At 41.2% G+C, this 19,391-nt stretch overlaps 1 protein-coding gene across 1 annotated transcript in view; it reads left to right on the top strand.

Annotated features, from left to right (window-relative positions):
• The first annotated feature begins 10,405 nt into the window (after window positions 1-10,405).
• Window positions 10,406-19,391, top strand: part of LOC139731430 (catalase-like) — a 96,303-nt gene continuing 87,317 nt past the window's right edge. Inside the window, exon 1 of the mRNA XM_071642313.1 lies at window positions 10,406-10,875. Within this exon, the coding sequence (XP_071498414.1) occupies window positions 10,819-10,875 (57 nt within the window). The 5' untranslated portion in view covers window positions 10,406-10,818. The remainder of the gene's footprint in view (window positions 10,876-19,391) is intronic.

Raw genomic sequence — 19,391 nt, 5'->3', positions numbered from 1 at the left:
AACACAACCACTTATGTTATTTTTCTTTTTAATGTATTCAATATTGTAATACCTTGGTAACTTTACCATGGTAACACCATGGTAATGCCATGGTAATGTTCCACGGCACATGGTAAATTCACCTTAGAAATACCATGGTATTGCCATGGTACAGTACCATGGTATATTGTAAGGGTAGTAATACCATGGTAATATACCATGGTACATGGTAAGAGCAGTAATGCCATGGTATTTTGCCATGGTAATACCATGGTAATGTACCATGGTTTTACATGGGCAAAATTACCAGGTTCCATGGTTCATTACCATACCATGGTATTACCATTTTATAGCCATGGTACTTTTTTGCAAGGGTATACATACACACACACACACATTGATTTTATTCAGCTGAAAAGGGTCACGGCTAATTTCTTTTGCAATGGAAGTAGTACCCATCAGAGATATCCAAAACACCAAAGCCAGTTGTTTTATCCTGTACGGGGCCCCAGACAGCGGCCCCAAAGTGCCCCCCCCCCCCCCCCATACACACACACATTGATTTTATTCAGCTGAAAAGGGTCACGGCTGATTACTTTTACAATGGAAGTAGTACCCATCAGAGATATCCAAAACACCAAAGCCAGTTATTTTATCCTGCATGGGGCCCCAGACAGTAGCCCAAAAGTGCCCCCCCCTACTTTTTTTGTTTTTCAACGATGTTTATTCTGTTCCATTCAAAGTAATAGAAAAAAATAACAATTTTCATTTGCTACAATTGAAATGACGAAAATATACATTTGTGATCATAATAGCAAATTTGCTATTGCTGTACATAATGACATAACAAAAATTACATTTTCATGAACAATTATCAATTTACATACAGTCACTTCCCCTATGCTCTCAAAAAAATTGCTTAAATTTAACAGTGATAATTCAATTCTTCTAGCATTAATCTTAATAATCATCCAAATGAATATGCAGCAAAATTATACAGTAATAAATAATGGAACCATATTATTTATCAACCAATACCCGCCCACCTACTAACTCATATCCCTTACTGAGTCCCTATGACCACCCCCACCAGTTCCCTCCCTTCCTGTTTCCTCCCCCACCCCTATCTGTACACATGCAACACACAAACACACTCAAACACACCCATACACACACACATACACATGCACCTAATTTGGTTAACTGCTCTTGCCTACACATCACAATATAGTAAATATAGTTATATAATCAGCCCGCCAACAGGCTGACAGGAACGCATGGGAAAGGAGGGGGAGAAAATACAAAACAACACAAGAGAAAAAAAAGAAGAAGAAGAAGAAGAGGAGGAGGAATGAAGGAAAGGAAAAAAATGAAGAAAAGAAAGAGTGGAATACTATGGAAACATTACTATTTTCATAAAAGTCACAGACGTTGCACGTAGCTTCAGACTGGTTTATTCAACGAAGTCTCAAAATATTCCCATTTTGTAAATGTACATGTAGCTTCCCAGCCTTGGTCGCAAGGATTTTTTCCTCATTTATTAATTCAACAATAATCTTTTGCATCTTTTCTCCAGTGGGTAACTTTTTTCCCGTTCTAGATTTAAAAATGATGTATTTTGTTAAGATAATCAAAGTATTTACACATTTTGATCTATTTGAATAACCAGAGATTCCCCCAAATATATCTCTCCAATTCATATTCCTTAACTCATTTATATCAAAATAATTAATTATGAATTCCCATAACGGTTTCACTTTAACACAGTGTAAAAATAAATGCAGATAAGTTTCAGGCTCATGTTGGCAGAAGGAACAAAGGCTGTCTGTTACAAAACCAAACTTCATTAAACGTTCCTTAGTGTAAACTACGCCATGTAACATCATAAATTGAAATTCTCTATATTTTCTTATCAATGTACACTTACTCGGTTTAATAAAAAGATCTTTTATTTCTTTATTTGTATAATCATAGCTACTGTGGTCATCTTTGATTTGTAAAACATAAGATGACTGTAAATCTTCCACCATAGCCTCATATATTTTTCTCGATTTTAAAACTTGCAAATTTACTCTCTGACCAGAAAAAAATCAATTTTAAGTCAAAGTTTATGGAATCAACTTGCTGAAATGTACCTGCTCTCATAGAATCCTTCCATTTCTGGGGTATAGCATTAAATATATCATTCAGTTTAAGCAATTCTTCTACCTTAAAACCAAGACCCAAGCTTTGAAAAACACACACACACACACACACACACACACACACACACACACACACACACAAACATTAGTTTCATTCAGCTGAACAGGGTCACGGCTAATTTCTCTTGCAAGGGAAGTAGTACCCATCAGAGATATCCAAAACACCAAAGTCAGTTATTTCATCCTTTACGAGGCCCCAGACAGTAGCCCCAAAGTGCCCCCCCCCCCCCACACACACACACACACATTGATTTTATTCAGCTGAAAAGGGTCACGGGTATTTCTTTTGCGCTATGGAACTAGAAGTACCTATCAGAGATATCCAACACAACAAAGCCGGTTATTTTATCCTGTACGGGGCCCCAGACAGTAGCTCCCATCCGTACTGTAAATCAGCTGAAAATGGTCTTACAAATGCTTTTGTAATGGAAATATTAGGGCCTACTGATCGGAGATATCACAAACACCAAAATCAAGTCATCTTATCCGGTATACGGGGTCCTATAGGCTATAGTAGCAAAACACCAAAGAAATTTGCAAAGGAAGCATACTTCTGTATAGTGCACAACCAAGATGACCAAATTACGAAAACCAGTCATTTCATCATGTACTGGGCCCGGTACAGTAGCCGTAAAGTGCCCCCCCCCCCCCCCCCCCCACATATTATAACATCAATTAGCTGAAAAGAGTCATAGATGTTTTTCTTTTACAATCAAAGCAGGCCTTACATCATAGATATCCAAAACACCAAAGCCAGTTAAGTTTTCCAGCCAATTTCGCACTTTTGTCGGTTCATTTGATAGAAGGTTCATTCAATTTTTAGAACAACCCTCGTTATCGCACAGTCTGTCTTTCAAAATTATAACTTGTGCGTTCAATTTAGCATTTCGATCAATGAAATTTGTACATGTGGCTTTCGAATTCCGTAAAATGGGTATTCAAATTGGCTGGTACCCTACGTTCATTCAAATTCGCCTTGACTTGCCGAAAAGGGTATTTCAGTCATTCAATTTCGCGAAAGACAGTCAAATTCCAAACGTGTTCATTCAAAGTTACATCATGCTATTTCTTTTTTCTTTTAAAGGTGAGAACATTTTAACGTGTCTTTCTTGGTGACTTTTTGTTTCATCCATATACTGTTAAGCAGTAAAAGTATCATAGATTCTTACCTACTATAACTCGATTTGGTTGTTCTGTAACGCCCCTTCTCTTTCATACATGTCATTATAGGCTTATACGTGTACCAGTACTGCAGATTAACTTCACCTTTTTATAGTCATGACAGCACAATAGATACAGACATAATTATATCTCTACACTGCAAAAAGTCCGGTGTTAAATAGTGAACACCGAGCTGGTGTTAAATTTTCGGTGCTCATTTATGGTGTTAAATTAACACCTACGGGTGTCATTTCCAAATTTTAAATTGTTTTTTGAAGAGTTTCTTAATAACTGCACTTCTTGTTGATTTTTAATTTAAACAAGACGATCAAGAATTTTACATTAAAATACTAGATTTTTGAAAAAATGTGAAAATAAATCTACACCAAAGTAACACCAGCTGGTGTGGTCTCTTATTGAAGCTGGACGGGTGTTAAACCATTGATATTAACACCAACAAATATCAAATCAACACCATGTGGTGTCGTTTTTTAATTAACACCAGTACAGTGTCAAAATAACACCAGGTACAGTGTCAAATTAACACCACGAAGTGTCAGGTGAACACTTTTCAACACCATCACAGTGCATTTTTAACACCTGTGGGTGTGGTCCTCTATTGAAGTGTGATCGGTGTTAGATTTAACACCCGTGGTGTTAGATCTAACACCGATGTTTTTACAGTGTAGAAGACATATAAAGAAAAAATTGTTACAAAAAATATTTGAGGATCATAACCTTGACTTCCTGGAACTGGCCAACCACTCGGAATAAAGCACTCGTAACGGCCAGATAACTTGTGGCTACGTGCTTTTTCGGACTCAATAAGCACAGTAAAAAAACACAACAAAAACAAAAACGAAAACGGTTGTCAAAGTCTCTTAAACGAATACGAAAACATGAATGTTATAATGCTTACAAAACAAAAACTATACGATGAAAGAAAATAAGGAAAGACGTAAAGCATGAACATATCTGTTTGATTGACTGCAGAACATGTTAAATTAGATGCCCAGAAATCAATTTGAATGAACGAGCGCAGCATATACGTGATCACGTGACTATATAATTATGAATTTATGAATGAACGGATAGTGAAATGGTGCTTGTCTTATGAATTTCAGTTGAAAAAGTGTTATTTAGAATATAAGGTTAGAGGTAACGTGAATGTTCCAAAATGAATTTGAATGAAGAGATCGTAAAATTGAACTATCATGTCATCTAGGCTAAATTTGGTAAATGAATGCAGCAATAAGGAATTGGATTGAAAGAGGTGGGAAATTGGCCCGGAAAACCTATATTATGCTGTGCAGGGCCCTTGACAGGTATAGCCCCAAGGTATTCCCACCCCATATGAATTAAAGAGTTTTTAGGTGAAAAGAGTCGTGTATATGCCTAATTTCCTTGGCAGTGGAAGTAACAGCTGAGATACCTAAAACACCAAACCCATCCAGTTATTTTTATTCCCCCCCAGCCAGTAGCTGGAAAGTGCTCCCGTATTATTCCATTTTAAGTGAAAAGAATCATGGCTATAATTTCTTTTGCAATGGAGGTAGTACTCAACGAGGTTTCAAAAACACCGAAACCAGTATAGCTGTACAGGGCCCCACACAGTAGTGTCTCCACATGTAAGGGGACCGGGAGCATCGTAGCAGCAGCGTTTGGGTAACGGGGTTGGATCTGGCAATTTTACAGATCGGGAAGAAATTTGAACTTGTTTAAAATTTCTTCCCCTTCCCCCCCCCCCCCCCCCCCCTATCAAGATTGACCTATTTTGAATCGTAGTTCAAACGGGGAGAGCGCAGTGACAGTGTAAATACCGTGGAATGAGCGTTAGCGTTCTAACAGCGGCACAAGAACGGGAAGTAAACTATAGACACCGACGCGACGTGGTCCCGCTGCTGCGCCGCTTTCTTGGTCAAAGCTCTCACTAAGTTCTCTACTCTCATATAAAATCAAGAACTGTTCCTACGACGCTCTTAGTACGCTTCATTCCCGCTTTGATTTCGATGTTGGCCGCTTTAGCTATGCTGTTTGTACGCTTTCCCAGACTCAATTACGCACGTCTTCCGCTCTCGCCGCTCTAAAATGGAACGTGGCTGTAGCCAATACGCTGGAAATGGAATATATGTTTGCCAGAAGAAGATCAAAAATATCGAGAAGCAAAACTGATGAGGAGGAGGAGGACGTTGTCGTTGTCGAAGACGAAGGAGCGCATTTTTAAGAAGAAGAAGAAGAAGAAGCGATGAAGACAAAGAAGAGAAGAAAGCAGCAAAGCAGCCACCCTCAAGGCGAAGAAATCAAAGAGGGACTGCGCGTGATAGATGGTAACATGAGGAAGAAGAGGAGGACATGGAAGAATTCTGAAGAATATGAAATCCTCTACAACAGGAAGAAGAGGGACTATAAAAGCAAGGACATCAAGAAAAAGCCTTTTTGGAAAGATCACTATACGTCTTTGTCAAATAATGAATTGCAGCAGAAGAACCGCGAGTTGATAAGCCTCTCCGATGTCTGCAGTGTAATCCTTTAGTTCTGCATGCTAATAAGTTGACTTACTGAGTCGGCAGCCGAATCGGGGTATATCGGGGCACATCGAGTACTTTTTAGCTTTCTATTCTATTCTAAATCCAAATAATCATTAACTGAGCCATCACTTAATGTGACCGATACCCCCATCCAATTGTAATCCTGATGATGTTTCGATAGCCCCTTCAACAAAACTGGTGATTTAATACTTTCTGTAAAGGTAGACATTCTTAATAGAATTTATGATACATCATTTTAAATTGTAGATATGAGATTCACAAACTTTGTCTGAAATAGTTGCTTAATAAGACGACCTATGATCTAGAATTTTACAAATGAAAGCTTGTAAGCACATGAAGAAATGTGAACTTCAAAATGATCATTGTAGAAGTGACAGGTCTGAATAGATTGTTTTTTATATCATCTCAATAACCTTGAAGGTAAATAGGGAAATGGAGTTCTTATGGCCTAGAAAGAACATAGGAAAGAAACATAGCGAGCATAAAAGTAATTCAATCTACAAAATTCATCAGCTGGATATAGTCTAGGAAATCAAAAAATTAGTCATGACTCCATTTTAAAAATCATAGGGGACACTTCTTGGCTACTGATTGGGACCCCGTACATGATGAAATAATTAACTGGCTTTGATGTTTTGAGTATCTCCGTTGTGTTCTACTTCAATAAACCAGTTCGGGGTTCCAGTTTGAGCATGAGCAGAAAAAGGTCATTTGTACCGAGAGACAGGTTGGTTTTTAATTTCACTGACATAAGCATCTGTAATGCTATGATTATTCATGGTCCTTATAAATGGAGCCTGCCAGTACATCCACCTGACAGCAAAGCCTGGTATTTGACATTGTTAAAAGTTTGTTAATGTATTCAAAACAGCACAATGAAATAGATGCTTCCCAAAGTGTTGATTGACGAACCATTCTGGTCACTTCATCTACACAGGTTCATTCTTTGTTAGAATACGAGTTCCATAAATTGCTATGTTGGGCAAGCTGCTGCATTATGTCGCTTTGAATTGAATGAAGTGCCTAACCAACTAAGAAAAATGAAAGGTCATTACGTGTAGCCTACCCATGTGCACATGACCTATCTCCGAACTGGCTTATTGCAAAAGAAATTGGCCATGACTCTTTTTACAACGCATGTAGGGCAATTCTGGGCTACTGTCTGTGGCCAAATGTTGGAAGAAAAACTAGCCTCATGCTCTGCATATCTCAGTTGTGTGCCACTTCCATCTCAAAAGAAAATAGCCATGACATTTTGCTAAAAACCATTTGGGGCACTTCTGGGCTACTGTCTCGAGACCAGGACAAGATAAAATAACTGGCTTTGGTGTTTCGTGTATCTCAGCTGTTGTGTACTACTTCCATTGCAAAAGAAATTAGCCATGATGATGATGGTGATGATTCTTTTTCTTTTTCTTCTTCTTCTTCTTCTTCTCCTTCTAATTATTATTATTATTATAATTATTATTATTAGCATTAGCATTATTATTACTATACTACTATTATTATCATTATTATAGGTAAATAAAACCAGAAAGAGGGGGAACTCTTTAGTGGTACTATGTATAGGATTACATAACTGGCTTTGGTGTTCCGGGCATCCCTGTTGAGTACAATTTCCATTGCAATAAAGTTAACCATTATTCTTAAAGATGAATACTAGTACACCATAATGGGTTGAGCACCTTTGGGCAACTGTCTTTGGCCCCGTAGAACCTAAAAATACTGGCTTCAGTGTGTAGGGTATCACTATTGTCTACAATTTCCATTGCAAAAGAAACCAGCCATGATTCTCTTTAAAAATCATATGGGGGTACTTCTTCTCTACTGGCAGGGGCCCGGTATTCAGCATGTACAGGATAAAATGGCTGACTTTGGTGTTATGGGCATTTCTGTTGTGAACTTCATCTATTGAAAAGGCATTAGTAATGACTCTTTCCAGTTCATTGAAAAAACAAAACGTGGCATGGGGGGGGGGGGGCGCTTAATCGTGGGCTACTGTATAAAGGGCCTTGTACAGGATAAGATAGCTGGCCTTGATGTTTAGTGTATCTCAGCTGTACTAATTCAATTGCCAAAAAAGAAATAGTAATGACCCTTTTCAGCTTAACAAAATCACATGAGATGGCATTTCTGGGCTACTGTGATCTCCGTAAAAAGGACAAAATAACTGGCATTTGTGCTTTTGGCATCTTTGTTGAGTACTCCTTCCTTTGCAATTAAGAAAGTAGCCATGACCCTTTTCAGCTGAAAAAAACAACAACAACAACAGCTTATGGGTGGGCACATTGGGGCTATACTGTTTGGGGCCCCGTGCAGCATGATACAACTCGCTTTGGTGCTGTGGTTATCACTTTTGCGTACTACGTCCATTGCAACAGAAATTAGCCGTATGATTATCAGGATAATAACTGGCTTTGGTGTTTTGGGTATCTTGTTTGTACTTTTTTCCATTGCAAAAGAAGTTAGCCACGACTCCTTTCAAAATAATTTAGGGGGCAAAATAAAACCAGCCAATGGGGGGGGGGGGGGGGGCATTTTGGGGCTACTATCTGGGGCCCCGTACAGGATAAAATAGCTGGCATTGGTGTTTTGGATATCTCTGATGGGTAAACTACTTCCATTGCAAAAGAAATTAGCCGTGACCCTTTTCAGCTGAATGAAACTAATGTTTGTTTGTGTGTGTGTGTGTGTGTGTGTGTGTGTGTGTGTGTACGTGTGTGTGTGGGTGGCACTTTTGGGCTACTGTCTGGGGCCCCGTACAGGATAAAATAACTGGCTTTGATGTTTTGGATATCTCTGATGGGTACTACTTCCATTGCAAAAGTAATCAGCCGTGACCCTTTTCAGCTGAATAAAATAAATGTCCTGTGTGTGTGTGTATGTAGGGGGGGGGGGGGGGGGGGTACTGTCTGGGGCCCCGTACAGGATAACTGGCTTTGGTGTTTCGGATATCTCTGATGGGTACTACTTCCATTGCAAAAGAAATTAGCCGTGACCCTTTTCAGCTGAATAACACCGTATGGGTGGGGCCCTTTGGGGCCAACTTTTGTCCGTGACCCCCTTCGGCTGAATAAATGCATTTTTGGGGGCCCCTTTTTGTGGCCCCTATATAGGCTTACGGTACAGGATGTGACTTGCCAGCAATTCATTTTATTGACCTTTGGCCACATCCTAATATGATGAGATTATCAAAAAGTGTGACCCTTTTCAGCTGAATAAATCTTCTGGGCCCCCGGTCTAATGGGGATCTCGAAGAAGCTAAAAATTATACGGTGCAGGCCTATTATAGGCGCCGCTTTGACAGAGAATTTATATCTTACTCAAAAATTGTCAATTGAAGTAAACTAATTTCAGATGAAAGAAATGATATGCCCAGAAAATTGCAGGATAATATGTTTGCACATAAATTAATTATAACAGTAAAGACTGGGAAAATAAAACTTTGAACATTTCGCGACTTCTATTATCTTCGATTACGTACTAGGCCTATACGTGCATGATCCTCTTTCCGCCTCACTGGTTACACCTGCCTCAAAGAGATATACAAAGTAGTACATTGTACAATACTATAGGCATATAACGAGCCTGTTTCATAAAGAGTTGCGATTGATCTTACGCTCGACTTATTGATCGTAATGTTACGCTCGACTAATATTTATTGATCGTAACTCGATGAATGGAGCGTAGGCCTAAGTAGTCAAAATCAAGTTCAATATTGAGCGCAATTTAGTCTCGTTAATTTCTGAAAGACACTTGGGTCTGGGCTTGATTTCAAGAAAAATCAAGCGTAACTTTTAGTAAATTGAGCGTTACTTCTCTTCTTCGTCCCAAACTTGCTTATCAGAGACTCCAACCCAAAGCACCTTCTGATCTGGAGATTCTCCCGCCTGAAACCCCTAGCAAACGGGAGACTCCAACTTGATGTGTGCGAAGCGCGAAGTTCCTATAAAGGGTTCTAAATGCTCTCTTGTGCTATCTAAGGCTTATTTTTTCAACACACGATAGAAATAAGTAAGAAATCCTTTCCAACGGGAGACAAAGAGCCAGGGCGGGAGAAATTAAATCTCAAACGGGAGAACGGGAGATTTTGCAAAAATGGGTTTTCGGCGGGAGATATCTCCCGTCGAAAACGGGAGAGTTGGAGTCTCTGGCTTATTTTATGAAACGCAATTTGCGATTGATTGCAACCTACGCTCAATCTTTATGAAACAAGCCCAGACAATCTTTGGCCACTCCCCTTCTGACGAGCCCCCGTCAACTGACCAATCAGCGCCTGAAGCCCATGTGATTATTTTATAACTCCCATTACCTCGTGACTTGTCTCCCGGGGTCATTGCAATAGGGCACTCAAAATAAAACGTAGAGATCAGTGCAGTGCCATCGGGCCAAATATATTGCGCAGATCGAAATATGGATCGTAGACGCGCATATGGTGTTCAGCCCACTAATTTCTCTATCGAATAGGAAAGGCGGTGTTTACCAATGGTAGCAGTAACGTTAGATTCAGCACGCCGTGCCGCCACGACACGTACACGCACGAGCAACGCACACCCACGCACAAAAACACTGCATATCGTGCTGAAAAACCAGAAAGCAACACAACAACAACAACAAAACCAGCACCACTGGTTTCAATAGAATTCACCGAGCGCTTGCTATATCGCGCGTCGACGTACGACAACAACACCACCACGGACGGCGGCTTGGCTAGACACCGTATAAAAAGGTTCGAGATTGCCTCGTCGTCCGTCTTCGGGGCAGCTCAGCTCAACTGAACCAGCTAATAAGGCCAGCAAAGACTTGTGTTTCAAGCAAAAGCTTGTTGCTAACAGCTAACAAGTTAGAAATAGACGTCGACTTTAAAGCTCTCGGACAACCTCTCTCTGCACCGTGGTGGTAGCAAATAGACTGAACACGGAAAGATGGCAAACAGGGACAAAGCTACACGCCAGCTTGAGGAATTTGCTGGTGCAGCAAAGGCAAGTAGTCGTACAAACCCTCGATGTAATTACCCATGTTAGACTCTGTCATAAGCAGAGCTAACATTAACAGTTACCAAGTCTCACGCATTGTGAGTGAGACTCAAGCATTTAGGGCGAGGGTCTGTCTCACGATCTCACGCATGACACCTATTTTTCTCACGCATTGGGCATGTTGGGAGCATAGCTGAAAGGACGAAAGTGAGAGTTGCAATTGAAGGCGGCAATATTTCCCTTTTGTCTTTCAAAATAAGTAAATCTAAAGAATAATCACTTAAAGACCTACCAACGGTAATAAAATGCTTGCAAAATGTTTTGATATGCAAAAGAAATGTAAAATATATGTCATGATTATCAATGTAAATATGTTGTCAGTGTCGTTCCGGTTTTTATCGCTTCTAGAAACTCCCCCAAATATCACATTTTTGGAGGACCCCGTTGCAGCTTTTGCGAAAAAGATAGTCACGTGACCAACACCCCTGAACCGATTGATGACGTATAAGCACGGAGTTGTGCTCAGTTAGCAGACGCCGCTCAGCACAAGCACTCAGATTACTAGCTTGGTACACGCGCGTACACGATAGCTAGCGCTAGCCCGGCCAGGCCCGGGCCCCGCGGGATGTGCGCTCCCGGTCGACCCACTGACTGTCGACATGTACGCATTATACCACGTACATTATCACTAAGTTAGCTTGCACAGATACCTGGTACCTCGAGCATAATGTCTTCCCCTATATGGGTAAACTTCGACATTGATGATGATGATGAAGACTGCAGCTCTGACGATAGCGGAGAAGAAGAGGAGGCACATGAAGTTGAAGGGGAAGATGGGGAGGGAGAGGCAGCCGATGAACCAGAACGTTATCGTGGGGCTGCACCTTACCGATATGAACCAGCTGCATCTCCCCCGCTGCCAGTGCAAGAGCGTATGAACATGGCACCAAGCCCGAGAATAGACCTCACGGAAACGATCGCCTGGGAAATACAGAGTGGTATGTCTGGTATGCCCCCATATAGTTTAACGTTAGAAAGGATATACAACCTGTATTCTACATGATTGACATTGTAAGTTGTAGATTTCTAACTGTTTGTCTAGTACGTAAGTAGATTAGAAGAACAGGCCCAGCTCGCTCACAAAGTGAGCGGCTACTCCGGCCGCAGCAAGCAAGCGGGGCCTGGCCCGTCGGCCGGCGCTTACAAGTTAAACTACCAGTAGTAGTCTAGTAGTAGATCTAGTAACAGTCTACTAGTAGTTATAGTAGTCTACTAGTAGTAGTAGTCCACTAGTACTACTACTAGTACAAGTAGTGCTATTACCACTACGGCACTAGGTCTAGTAGACTAGTGAGTAGTAGGCCTAATAGCAGAATCTTTGGTAGTAGTAGTAATAGTAGAGAGGCTACACTCTAACGCCTAACGGTTAGGGGGATATCAACAGGGTGGGTCGTGGCTCAAAAAAAAAAAAAAAAAAAAAAAGGCCTAACCAGTTTCCCGTAGTCAGTTTCTGCAACATTTGTTATCAGTAATTTAGATGCGCCATTTTCTAAGAAAAACGATACCAAGAATTATCGTCAATTTTGGTCGAGTAGTTTTTGTTTTATGCTAAAAATCATACTGTGGAAGGAAGCCCAAACGCCGTGCTTATCTACCGATGAATGCCACGGTGGGGCTGGATTCACGAGTAGGTCTAGGCCTATAAAGCAGGCGAGTCGCCGTATTATTAGTACCAGGTACAGACACGCAGTGGTGGTGGGGCTATCGTGAAATAGGCCCCACCGCAGTGCGCGTGCACCGTACCCGTGCGTTTATAGCAAGCAAGGGTAGGTCCTCCTAGGGTTTAGGGTTAGGTAGGGTTGTATTTATGGTTAAATTGGCCGTTAAATTAGTCGAGGGCCATATTATGAAGTCATTTTCGCCGCATTCACGAGTATTCACTGTGGAAGGCAGCCCCACCGCCGTGCTTACCTACCGAGATGAACGCCACACGGTGGGGCTGAAACAAGCGAGTCGCCGTAGTATTACTATTAGTACAGACACGCAGTGGTAGGGCCTATTTCACGAGTTTGCCGAAAATAATGGATATCCAAGCGTACCACAGTTGTAATCTGTATTATTGGCAGTATTAAATCCGATACAGTTCATTAAATATTCTTTTGTCTAAAGGCTTAGCCAATGGCAATAGTGCAGTGCAGCACCTGCTATGCGCTCGCTAGCTCGCTCCCCCGCCAGCGCTAGCCAGTGCAGCCGCCGGCCGGCTGTCGCTGCGCTGCGCTAGCATAGCCTTGCCAGCTCGCTGGCTACGGCTAGACTGGTCGTGAACGACTCCGTTCTTAGACGTCATCACAATTTAGAAGTGATAGTGCGCCGCATGCGGCGAAAGTATAGCAAGTTTTCCAAAACCGAGGAAATTGCATCCATTATGTTAACAAATATAGAACAAAATTCAGAACAGTAAAAAAACCCGCACAACCATAGAATTACTTAGAATTTAACATTTGATATTATTACATCATTGAGAAAAAAATGCCTAAACCATTTTATTAGGTCTTTAAGTATGCACCAGCAGTAATAAGCGCAGTATGCACCATACATAACAGTTCGGGAAACCCACTCACAAGGGGGGCCCCTCCTTATAAGTAACCCGTCCCCCTTATAAGTAACCCCGTCCCCCTTATAAGTAACCCCCGGGGCACCCCTTATAAGGAGTCTCCACGCTTTTTTGCAATGCAACGCGAAAATGAAAGGACTGCGGCAATTCGCTTGATTATGTCCATAAAGCTTCACAAGTTTCCTAGTTACTCACGAAATTTGAGCAAAATCGGTTTGAGGCATCATATCTAAAATCATGGATTTAAATGCGATGTCAAACGACCCATGCGAATGCTGAAATGCGAGCGATTACTGGCGTGAGTGTCGCCAGGCGCGGCGGCGCGGCAATGCTTGAGTGCAGACGTGGCGACTGAGTACGGAGACTTTCGTACTCAGTCGCCACGTCTGCATTGCCGCGCCGCCGCCCCTGGCGACACTCACGCCAGTAATCGCTCGCATTTCAGCATTCGCATGGGTCGTTTGACATCGCATTTAAATCCATGGTTTTAGATATGATGCCTCAAACCGATTTTGCTCAAATTTCGTGAGTAACTAGGAAACTTGTGAAGCTTTATGGACATAATCAAGCGAATTGCCGCAGTCCTTTCATTTTCGCGTTGCATTGCAAAAAAGCGTGGAGACTCCTTATAAGGGGTGCCCCGGGGGTTACTTATAAGGGGGACGGGGTTACTTATAAGGGGGACGGGTTACTTATAAGGAGGGGCCCCCCTTGTGAGTGGGTTTCCCGAACTGATAAAGACTATGACTGTGTTATGTTAAGACTAACCGTTAAGAGTTAAAAATTGAAAAAGCTCCCTGCCGTGGGAGGGCGGACACCCCCCTCCCACACCCTCCCCTCGCTCAGTCGCTTCGCTCCCTTGCTCACGAACACGCGTGAGCCCCGAGATGCTGAGTCATGAAAATCTCACTCATAAAATTTTTTTGAACTTGGCATCTACAGTATGCATAAGTTTACCGGTAAGTTGTATAAAGGAAGGCCGGTGTCGAAAGGTTGAAATCTTTCAGTCAGAGAGTAACGTTAGTAGGCCCTATACTACTCTACTAGATTCTAGTAGGGCCTAGAACTAATTAAATTACGTTAGAATAGCCTTTGTGCAGAAACTGCCGAGGCAACATCAGTGAACAGCTTCAAGTCTATTCAAATGTTAAGCTTAATGATCACTGGAAGCAGAAACATAACACATTTAACCCAGATTGCATTTAGCGATAACTGACCATCCCGTGGATAGGCCTACATCGTCATCACCTGGATCTCCTCGATCGGGCTCAGGATTGAATCCATTTTTTTTGATGGCCCTCTACAAGTCTTCAACTTACTTTAATACTGGGCATCATAGTAGGTAGTGAGGTAGAGGGTCTAATTCAGGGAAATTCAGGTAGGTCTACCCGGTAATACAGAATCTAAGGTTAGTTAAGGAAAGGGAAAGGGAAACATAGCCAGGCCCATGATGATCTTGACAATAGCCTCCACTGGCCCCAGTCTATCGTTAGACGCTAGATAACTAATGTTACACCTCCAGCAATAGAGGCTCTCACAGTCTAACCTCTCAATCTTTGCGCTAATGTGAACTTACTGTTCTGTTGGCTAAGGTTACCATGTAACGTTTTAGACTAGAACATAGAATCACAGGAAATGATAGCATGATAGATCTATAACAGTTCTATTTAGGGCATAAACTGTGATACAAGGGTGTAACTCATTTTGGTAAAGGGCGAGCGAGAAGCATTGACATCGACATTGCCGACTTTTTCGGGTAGCCATCGCTTGCGCCGAAATTCATAACATCTGAACAAGCCTTGGAAAGAGTTCCTTTAGGCTTATGTCCCCCCCACTTAATTACCATTTTTTTTACTAATAATAAAGTAAATAAAGGTTATGCCATTTATGGGAAGACATCCTTTTGAGACATAACCCTAGCATAACCTTTATTTAGTTTATTATTAGTAAAAAGAAATAGTAATTTATTTATTTTGTGCAAAGTAGTGAGGGGGGGGGGGGACATATGGAACTCTTTCCCAATCCTCGCTCTTCCTGAGTTTTGTGGCATAGGCTACTCTGTAGACAGAAAAAGATCCGTCTGTCGGGAGGAGTCTTTTATTTTTTTGACGTTATCGCTCTCCTGAGGGGATCCGTGAAGCCAGACGCAGTCTCCGCAGAACATATCCCAACGACCAGATACAGACCGATCTTTCGGTTGACTGAGACGGCAATCTGTTAGACTCTCTATGGTGGACCTTAAAGTAAATGTAGGATCTTGGCCCTACTCTATTAAACGGTAATATACCTGATTTATTGTCTAGACTATAGCAAGGCCCAAGGTTGGTTGCAGTTGGTTCGCAAGAGCACACATGAACACAAACATAGCATCTACATTCATTCATAGTCATCATAGGGCCTAACGTTACCATAGTGCTGGATGAGAAGACAACCGTACTGTTTGTGTTAGTCAGCTTGTGATGTCACATATGTGGAACAATAGATCTCTAGATAAAGAAAATGTAAAGAAAATCCAACATATTTTCACTTTTCTCGTATAGTAGAAGAACGCTTGACTTGCCTCTTTCAGAAGGCAGCTTGGGAATAATGATAATACCTCTATTAAATACATGTGTCAGTGACAAGCCAAGGAAATGTGCACTTTTTTCAACCCCCCCAAAAAAAGATTTTGTGAAATTCTCTTTATATTTTCCTTTTATCGTTCTAGCATGTGACATCATACACTGTAACTGGATAGTACTAGTAGACCCAGTCTTCTCTTCCAGCAGTGACTGCACAGATACTTTAAAAATTCATAACTTTTGAACGGATTGTGCGATTTCCCCCCCCAACTTTCACTGATGTATTCTACTGATATTGCTGCATTCATTACATCCACATGTCACATGTATGTACAGAGGTGGATTAAGAGGGGGGGGGGGGGAGGGCCCTTGTATTTTTTGTTGAAACAAAAGAAATAAGTAAAAATGGGGGGGGGGGGGTACGTGCGCCCCCTTTAATTTTGTAAAGGCGCCTCCCCTTTACGGAATTCCTGGATTTGCCACTGTGGAAGGTGGACTTGTCCTTTGATTAGAAACTTCTAACATGTTAGTAGTGAGAGATTTTAAAAATGTGATCATGCACTCTGAAGTCGTAAAGAGAACAAAAGATTTGTTCATTGTACAGCTCGGGGGGTCTGGAGTTGTCCCTGCACCTGATCTACAATTGTAGTCCAACTAATGTTAGTGTAACTTGCGCGTTTGCATACACTGGCAGCCTGAACAAGCAGCTTTTGGGCCACCCCATCCCACGTGATGTATCTCTTTATGGCTTTCAATAGTATTATCATGGAGACCAGAGACCAAATTACAAGACTGCATTCTAAAATTCGCAGCTGATCTGTTACTGTAGATAAGATAGATCTCTACTTACAATTTTTGTCAATGGAGGAATTGATTAAAAATATAATCTGCTAGGAAGAGTGCAATGAAAGATTTCATCGTACAAGAAAGAAGTCCTCGTACATCATCTGATACAACTTTCTTTATACACAGTGAATGCGCGATCATGCATTATACATGTTATGTGCATCAGTAAGATGACTTGGCAGCTGAATTAGGTGTGCAGCAAGGACTGGAATTAGACCCTATCTAAAGGCCCAGACAAAATCTTCCAAAGGATATTTTTGTTTGTATTTTGGTCTCTGGTCCCCGTGATACTCATCCATATCTGTATACATCAGGTACCACTGGTACAGTGTAGGATAGGGCTGACCCGCGGTCTGGACACGAAGTGTTCAGGCTGCTGGTGCGGTTACACATACTTGTATGTTTGAGTTTGCAAATCATGCACATTATAATACGGTGTACTCTCTTATAATAATATGCCAATTTTGATGGCATAAAGCTGGTAAACTTCAATTTTCCCCCTTGTATAAATGCATACATTCACACACAGGGCCAAGCAAAAAATGATTTAGTTTCTCGTCCCTTCTTGCATAAAATTTTGGCACCACATCAAATATTTTACTCTTTACAATTAATTTTTTTCCCTGAATGTCAATAAAGATACAAAGAATTGATGTTTCACGTCCCTGTCAGCATTATTCCCTTGGCGGAGGTAATAGTGCTGACAGGGACGTGAAACATCAATTCTTTGTATCTTTATTGACATTCAGGGAAAAAAAAGGGAGGAGGTTATGTTTTCGTTACCATTGGTTTGTGTGTTCGTTTGTCAGTTAGTTTGTCCATGTGCAAAATAACTCAAATAGTAGTTTTTTAAAACGGATTTGGATGAAACTTGCAGGAAAGGTTTAGAATGATACAAGTAACAGATGATTAAATTTTGGTAGTGATCCAAGAATTTTTGGGGAATTTATGGAGGGTTTTTGATATTTTGGCAGGTAGGGTCAATGAACTTGGGAGTTCAGGCTGCGCGTATTTGAGGTTTGCATGCGCACACTAAAGTGCGACCGTGCTCTAGTTTCTGCTGGGGCGAGGCGCGCCGCGCATCTGAGGGTTTATGACGTAACAAAGGCTTTTATATTGGGAAATCGGGCGATTTTTCAGTGGGTGGAAATCATTGATCTCTATGGAAGAGCAAGATCATCGGTGGAAATTAACTGCTTGGCGGAGGTCTGCGCTCTCAGAGTGCTTTTCTAGTTTTTTAATTGTATCCCCCAGCGTGTATGCCGAAGGATACTGGATTCAGCAGCGTTATGCTGCCGCATCACATTCTTGTGTGCACTCTAGCGGCTACAAACCTTAACAGATTTCTTTAAAATTTTGTATGGAGGTTCATATTGGTAATATCTCCACACCTATACCTTTGGGTGATGCTGCCCCCAGTGTTCCGTCTTTTATAGGGTAAAATGCCATGTTTTTGTGCATAGTTTGTGTGCACTCTAGAGGTCACATATGTCAGTGGATTTTTTTCAAATTTGGTATGGATGTTTGTCATGATGAAATCTACATTCCTATAGATTTTGGAAGGGCTGCCCCCAGTGTTCCGTCTTTTATAGGGTCAGAGGTCATGTTGGTGGTGAATGGTTTGTGTGCGCACTATAGGCTACATTTCGTGACAGATTTTGTGCGAATTTGGTATGAAGGTCTACCATGATATAATGTACAAGCCTATAGAGTTTGGATCTGCTGCCCCCAGTGTTCTGTCTTTTATAGGGTCATTTCTAAGGTCATATTGTTGGTGGATGGTTTGTGTGCGCTCTATAGCCTACATTTCTTAACAGATATTGGTCAAATTTGGTATGAAGGTCTACCATGATATTTATTATATTTATTATTATTATTTATTTGGCATTTGCAAAACAATACAAGTGATAACAGAGAAACAAATAAAACAAGCAAAACACAAGAAAAGAAAGTGTCAGGCTTTCCCTGTTGAGCTTCCCTAAGGAGCCGGGTTGGAATATGAGCTACAAGTCGAAACATTTTGGATGTACCGCCCCCAGTGTTCCATCTTTTATAGGGTCAAAGGTCATATTGTTGGTGGATGGTTTGTTTGCCCTCTCTAGGCTGCAAATCTCAATGCATTTTGTTCAAATTTGGTTTGCTGGTATCGAAGTTCTACCATGATGTAAGCTACAAACCTACTATTCATTTTTGAAGTGCTGCCCCCAGTTTTTCGTCTTTTATAGGGTCAAAGGTCATATTGTTTGTGGATGGTTTGTGTGCCCTCTCTAGGCCACAATTCTCAATGCATTTTGTTCAAATGTGGTTTGAAGGTCTACCATGATACAAGCTACAGGCCAAAAGATTTGGGATGTGCTGCCCCCAGTGTTCCGTCTTTTATAGAGTCAAAGGTCATGTTGTTGGTGGATGGTTTTTATGTACTCTATAGGCTACATTTCATGACGGATTTTGTTCAAATTTGGTATGAAGGTCTACCATGATATAAGTTAAAATATTTTGGA

Source organism: Diadema antillarum, unplaced genomic scaffold, assembly GCF_040938485.1.
Source record: "Diadema antillarum isolate AM-2024a unplaced genomic scaffold, OU_Dant_1.0 seq00000371_RagTag, whole genome shotgun sequence".
NCBI classification, from domain to species: domain Eukaryota; kingdom Metazoa; phylum Echinodermata; class Echinoidea; order Diadematoida; family Diadematidae; genus Diadema; species Diadema antillarum.
The sequence above is the reverse complement of the archived record's forward strand: the minus strand, read 5'-3'. Positions and strand labels throughout refer to the sequence as shown.